This window comes from Anolis sagrei, chromosome Y (assembly GCF_037176765.1).
Source record: "Anolis sagrei isolate rAnoSag1 chromosome Y, rAnoSag1.mat, whole genome shotgun sequence".
In the NCBI taxonomy this organism is placed as follows: Eukaryota; Metazoa; Chordata; class Lepidosauria; order Squamata; family Dactyloidae; genus Anolis; species Anolis sagrei.
In genome coordinates this window covers 4,777,138-4,784,259 of record NC_090035.1, presented here as the reverse complement: position 1 = coordinate 4,784,259, position 7,122 = coordinate 4,777,138, and the positions used below count along the sequence as shown (strand labels likewise).

Below are 7,122 nucleotides of genomic sequence, written 5' to 3'. Positions count from 1 at the left end.
GTGAACTATAAATCCCAGCAACTACAACTTCCAAGTGTCAAGGTCTATTTCCCTCAAACTCCACCACCATTCACATTTGTGCATATTGAGTATTCATGCCAAGTTTGGTCCAGATCCATCATTGTTTTGGGTCCACAGTGCTCACTGGATGTAGGTAAACTACAGCTCCCAAACTCAAGGTCAATGTCCACAAACCTTTCCAATATTTTCTGTTGGTCATGGGAGTTCTGTGTGCCAAGTTTGGTTCAATTCCATCGTTGGTGGAGTTCAGAATGCTCTTTGATTTTAGGTGAACTATCAATCCCAGCAACTATTGAGCATTTGTGCCAGGTTTCCAGATCCATCATTGTTTGGGTCCACAGTGCTCTCCGGATGTAGGTGAACTATAACTCCCAAACTCAAGGTCAATGCCCACCAAACCCAGTATTTTCTGTTGGTCATGGGAGTTCTGTGTGCCAAGTTTGGTTCACTTCCATAGTTGGTGGGGTTCAGAACACTCTTTGATTGTAGGTGAACTATAAATCCCAGCAACTACAACTCCCAAATGAAAAAAATCACACACACACTCACCCCAAACCCACCAGTATTCAAATGTGAGTGTATTGGGTATTTGTGCCAAATGTGGTCCAGTGAATGGAAATACAGTACATCCTGCAGATCAGATATTGACATGACGATTCATAACAGGAGCCAAATTACAGTTATGGAAGTAGCAACGAAAATAATGTTATGGTTGGGTGTCAACACAACATGAGGAACTGTATGAAGGAGTTGCGGCATTGGGAAGGTTGAGAATCACTGCTGTAAGCCTTCAAGATCCACAACAAAGTTCGGAGCAGTTGCTTTTGAGACAAACATTCCCACAAGCATGGCCAGGATGTGGGGAATGCTCCACTCAAAAGCAACTGCTCCGAACTTTGTTTGGATCTCGCAACCTCTTTTTTTTTTTTTAAGTCATCTTTATTGAGGATTTTTTCTTAAAAAGTGAATATAAGTAAAATAGAGAAAAAAGAGAGAAAAAAAGAAAAAAAAAAGAAAAAAAAAGAAAAAAAAAAGAGAGAGAATGTAAGAAAAAAAAAACGAATAATAAAAAAGAAAAAAGAAAAGACTTCGACTCCCTGGTGTCTTCTGAGGATCTTCTGTCCTTTCTTCTACTAAGAAGAAAGGAGGAAAAAAAATGCATGTATAGAAGAAAAAAAAATGAAGTAAAGTTCTTTATTTTCCTTCCAATCTCTTCGTTCTATCCCCTCTCTTCTTCTATGTTCACCTATTATTTCCACTTCTTTTCTACTTTTTAGATCCAAGTCTCTTTTTTCTTTTTTCTTAGGTACTCGATGACCTCCTTCCAGTCTGTTTCTTTTCTTCCTGTTTCTTTGTTTTTCAATAATAAAAAAGTCAGTCTGTCCAGGTTGCTAATGTCCAGTAGCTTTATTACCCATTCTTCTTCCTCTGGTATCTCCGTTTGTCTCCATTTTTTTGCAAAGCACATTCTTGCAGCTGTGAGTGCTAGAAATAGTAATTTGTCTTTTTCTTTTTCTATACTGTTGTCATACATTCCTAGTAAGAACAGCTCCGGTTTCATTGGCATCTTTATTTTTAACATATTTTGAATTTCTTTTTGTATCATCCTCCAGTAATCTTTCGCTTTTTCACATGTCCACCATAGGTGGAAGAAGGAACCCTCCTTCTTCTTGCATTTCCAGCACATCGAGTTTGTATTATTATATATTTTCCCTAATTTTTTTGGTGTTAAATACCACCTTAATGCCATTTTAATCCAATTTTCTCTAAGCTCCGTGGCATATGCATATTTTAGTCTTTTTTTCCAAATTTTTGTCCATTCCGTTTGTTTAATATTTCTTCTTAGGTTTTCATTCCATCTTCTCATATAATTTTTGTCTTCTTTAGTTTCTAATTGCCATTCTAATAATTTTTTGTATATTTTTGTTATTAATTTCTTTTCTGTTTCCAAGATTTTATCCCAGAAATCTTTCCCTTTTGAGAAGCCCAATTCTTTATCTATTTTATATTTCTCTTTGATTTGCCAATATTGTAGCCATGATATTTTTTTATCTATAGTAATTAGTTCCTGCTGTTCTTTTAGTATTAGTTCTCCCTGATGGATTTTTAAGATTTCTTTGTATTTTGGCCAGTCGTTCCACCCCATACATCTCCTTTGGCTAGCCTCAAGCGGTGATACCCATAACGGTGTTTTTGTATAGAATTTCTTTTTATATTTTTCCCAAATTTTTAAAATTGCGGATCTCACAAAATGATTCCCAAAATTTTTTTCCTTTTCCTTCCCTTTATACCATGTGTAAAGATGCCACCCTCCCCTAAGGTCTATTCCTTCCAAAGTCAGTAACTTCTTCTTTTTTAGCAATGCCCAATCTCTTGCCCACACTAAAGCACTTGCCTCATAATAGAGTTTGAGGTCTGGGACTGCTAATCCTCCTTTTTCTTTTTGTTCAATTAAATTATTATAATGAATTCTTGGCTTTTTATTGTTCCAGATAAATTTCGTTATATCCCTATTCCACTCTTTAAATAATTTCATATTTCTTATTATTGGTAAATTTTGAAAGATAAATATCATTTTCGGCAGTATCTTCATTTTGATTGTTGCCACCCTTCCTAGTAACGATAAATTTTTATTTTTCCATTTCTCCATCTCTTTTTTGATTTCTTTCCATTTGTTGAGATAGTTATTTTGTAACAAATGTAAATTCTTCGCTGTGAGGCTAATTCCCAAGTATTTTAATTTTGTTACTATTTGTATATTCCATTTTTTCCCTATTTCCTCTTGTTCTTTCTTATCTATATTTTTTGTTATTGCTTTTGTTTTTTCCAAATTAATTTTAAAACCTGCTACTTCTCCAAATCTTTTTATTTCATTTAGCCATTGATCCAATTTATTTTTTGGGTTTTCTATTATACAGATTATATCATCTGCGAAGGCTTTGTACTTATACTCTTGTCCTTGAATTTTTGCTCCCATCAGATTTTTTTCCTCTCTTATTCTTCTCAATAGTACCTCTAATGTTAATACAAATATTAAGGGGGACAGGGGACACCCCTGTCTTGTTCCCTTCTCTATTTTTATTGTTTCTGTTTCCTGGCCGTTTACTATCACTTTAGCCTCCTGATTTTCATATATCGCTTCCACCGCGTTTTGGAAGTAAAAGCCCATATCTATTTCTCTAATTAGATGTTTGAAAAAATTCCAGTTTACGTTATCAAACGCTTTCTCAGCGTCTACTGTCATGAACATTACCTTTTTTTGATGGTTAATTTCAAAGTATTCAATTAGATCAATTATAGTCCTGACATTCTCTTTTTGATATCTATTGGGTAGGAATCCTGCCTGATCTTCATCTATATATGTTGCAAGTACTTTTTTTAGTCTGTCCGCTAGTATATTACTAAAAATTTTGTAATCTACATTTAGTAGAGATATGGGTCTGTAATTTCTTACTTCTTCTGGGTTAGAATTTTCCTTGTGTATTACCGATATGTTTGCTTGTTTCCATGAGTTTGGAATTTCTTTATATATTCTTATATTGTTCATTATTTCCTTTAAATAGGGCACCAATTCTTGTTGGAATGTTTTATAATAACCTGAGGATAAGCCGTCAGGGCCTGGAGCTTTGTTAGGTTTTAAATTTCTTATTGCTGTTTCTATTTCTTGTTCTGAAATTTCTTTATTCAAGATTTCCCTTTGTTCGTCAGATATTTTTGGTATTTTCTGCTTTCCTAAATATTGGAGGATTTTTTCTTGTTCAATCTTTTCGTCTTGATATAATTTTCTATAGAAATCAAAAAATTGTTTTCTTATTTCCTCTTCCTGCGTATATATTCTATCTTCGTTTTTTAGCTTTTCTATGTATGTTTTTTCTTTCTTTTTTCTAAGTTTGTTTGCTAGCCACTTACCTGGCTTGTTTGCATTTAAAAAGTAATCTTGCCTTATATATTTTATCTGTTTTTCTCTCTCTTCTAACTCTAGATGTTCTAGTTGTTTGTGTAGATAGTCTAATTTTCTTGTTATTTCTTTTTTCTTTGGATTCCTTTTTAGGTTTTCTTCTTCCTTTTTTATTTCTCCCATAATTTCCTTAATTTTCTGATTTTTTTGCTTATTTTTTATTGCTTTTTGTTGTATAAAGTTCCCTCTGATCACTGCCTTACTTGCTTCCCATAGCATTATTATATTTGTTTCCCCATTGTCATTTAATTCGAAATACTCTTTTAATATCTTTCTGTTTTTCTCTATATCTTCTTCTTTTTTTATTAGATTCTCATCGAGTCTCCATCTCCTTATTTTTTCTGTCCATTTTATTTTTAATTCTATGGGACAATGATCCGAGTCTACTCTGGGTTTGATTTGTATATTCGTCACTTTCCCTAAAATTTGCGATGATACCCATACCAAATCAATTCTTGACCAATTTTGGAATCTGGCCGAATAGTATGTATAGTCCTTTTTGTCCCCATTCTTAATTCTCCATACATCCTTTAGATTTAATTTTTCTAGTAGCCTTATCATTGTCTTTGGAAGGTTACCTTTGTCTTTACTTTTTTTTGTAGCATAATTTTGTTTGCTTCTGTCTAAATCTCTGTCAATCACCCCATTAAAGTCCCCTAATAATACTAATTGGTCATAAGATTGGTCCTCTATATTTCTCTTAAGTTTTTCTGTAAATTTTGTTTTCGAATCATTGGGAGCGTAAATATTACAGATTAATATTTTTTGATTTCTGATTTTGATGGTGACTCCTATCATTCTGCCCTCTTCATCCGTAAAAGCAAGTTCCGCTGGGATATTTGTGTCTATATATGTAACCACCCCCCTTTTCTTTTCTTGAGCGGCAGCTATAAATGCTTTTCCTAATCCTTTATTTTCTAAATGTTTTATGTGGTCTTTTTTTATGTGTGTTTCTTGTAACGCCACGACATGAAACTTTTTCTTTCTCAGTCTGTTAAAGATTTTATTTCTTTTTCCCGGCGCATTAATCCCATTAATATTGTTTGAGTATATTCTTAACTCATTCATCCTTGTCTTTCTTGTTCTTGTCTTTCTTGTTCTGTTGTGTCTTCCTTTCCTTCTTCTCTTTCTCCTTCCTCCTCCTCCTCCTCTTCTAACTCCTTTCCATCCTTGCCTTCTTCCTTTTCCTTTTCTGTCACACCTCCTTGTGCACCTCCTTTTATTTGTCCTTCTTCTCTATAGTCTTTTCCTTCCGATTTGCTCTGATTATTGTTGTCTTCCTGTTTTTTTCTGTCCTCTTTGTAGTCTTCCTTCTCATTTTCTCCAATCCCTTCTCTCTCTTCTTTGTCTCTTTTCTTCATTTTTTCCTTCCTCAGCTCTCTTTCTCTCTGAGCCTCCTCTCTTCTTATCTTCTCCAGGAATTCCTTTGCTCTTTCTATGTTCTTGATCCAATATCTTTGGTCTCTGTATGTGACCATTAGACCTTCTTCCCGCTCCCATCTGTATCTTATCCTGTATTTTTTTAGTTCTTCTGTCAAGAAATTATATTTCCTCCTTCTTGATATCACCGCATTTGGGAATTCCTTTAATATAATAATTTTCTTCCCTTTGTAATAGACTGTTCTTCTGTTATTAACTTTTAGAACTTCATCTCTTGTCGTTTTTTTCGCAAAATGCACCACCACGTCTCTCGCCACTCTATTTCTCATTGCAAAACTTGTATTCACCCTGTAGACTCTATCTGTTTGGTCTTGCATTTCTTGGTCTGTATACTCTATTAGTTCCGCTAGGATTTCTATCACTTTGTCTCTTATATTCTCCTTTGGGTCCTCTTCTATATTTCTTAATCTTAACTGAAATTCCAGTTCTTTTGTCTCCATTCTTTCGCATCTCTCTTCAAGTCTTGCGTTTTTTTGTTCTAAATTCTTCATTTTCTCTTGTAAACCTTCTTGTGTTTTTTTTATCTCTTTTTTCTCCATTTTTAGTTCCTTCAGTTCTTGTTGCATTAGAGTTAACTCCTTTTTTACTCCTCCTATTTCTTCTTTTATCTCTTTTTTTAGCTCCGCCATTTGTTCTTTGGATGCCTTTTGTGCCTGGTCTTGTTTCTCTTGAACTGTTTGGATTTCTTTCATTACTTTTTCTGTCATTTTTTCCAGAAGTTCCTTCAGGTTGTGTTCCTCAAGAAGTGAGGCTCTTCTAGCTGATGTTTTTGTTTCCTTTTGTTCCTTTTCTGTCTTTTCCAACTTGTCTGTCTTATCTGTCTTGTCCGTCTTGTCTGTCTTCTCTGTCTTATTCCTTGTGTTGTACATTTTGTTGTATTTTCTGTACTATATTTATTCTTATATTTATCTTCCACTTCCGCTCTTCGTGATCTTCTCTTGGAATTCCTCTTTTTTGGTTCTTCTCCTTTAATGTAAATGTGTTAATTATTATTATTTTTTTTCTCTTTTGTTAAATCTGTCAATTTATGTATTTTTTATTTTTGTTATTATTTTCGATTTATTTATTTATTTGTTTGTCCCCCCCTTTTTTTTTTCTCCTTATTTTTATTTATTTTTTATTTATTTATTTTAATATTTTTTTATTATTTTTTTATTATTATTATTTTTATCTTATTCTTATTGTTTGTATCCCTATTTTCCTTTGTCCCTCCTCCTCTCGCTCTTCTTTTCTTCCGTATTTAACCCTTCTTAAGTGTCGTCCTTCTCGGCTCCTTTTCTTATTCTTTTCTCTCCTCCCACTTGCTCGAGTTATTTATTTATTTATTTAATTGTTTTTCCTCTGTCTTACCGTCTTTGGTTGTCTGGGGGCTCCCAAGGATCCTTTTCTTTCTTATTCCTTTTTCCTTTTATTTGCCTCCTCCTCCGGTTCGTTTCGCGTTTCTCTCCACGTCTCCTCTGCACCCCTTTCCTTTCTCTCTCTCTCCTTTTTATGCTTTCTTCTTCGTTTCTTGTTTACTTCCTTGTTTGGCTTGTTTGGCTCCTTGCAGGTCTCGTCCCGTTCTCGCGCTATCCACTCTCCTCTCTTCTCGCGTTGTCCTTTTTTTTCTTTTCGCGATCTTGCGTCTTCTTCTCCCTGCACTTCCTGGTTCCTGGTTCCTCTCTCACTTCTCTTTCGTCCTCTATCGCGAGATTACGTTCTTC

General features: G+C 34.2%; 1 protein-coding gene across 1 annotated transcript; it reads right to left on the bottom strand.

The window, feature by feature from the left end:
* Positions 1-2,736: 2,736 nt before the first annotated feature.
* On the bottom strand, positions 2,737-7,049 carry LOC137095522 (uncharacterized protein PF3D7_1120000-like). The gene is made up of 2 exons (XM_067462282.1): positions 6,770-7,049; positions 2,737-6,385 (listed from the first exon to the last, which is right to left on the bottom strand). Exon 2 carries the CDS (start codon positions 6,286-6,288, stop codon positions 5,044-5,046), a length of 1,245 nt encoding a protein of 414 aa, XP_067318383.1. The 5' UTR covers positions 6,289-6,385; positions 6,770-7,049; the 3' UTR covers positions 2,737-5,043.
* Between the last annotated feature and the right edge of the window lie 73 nt (positions 7,050-7,122).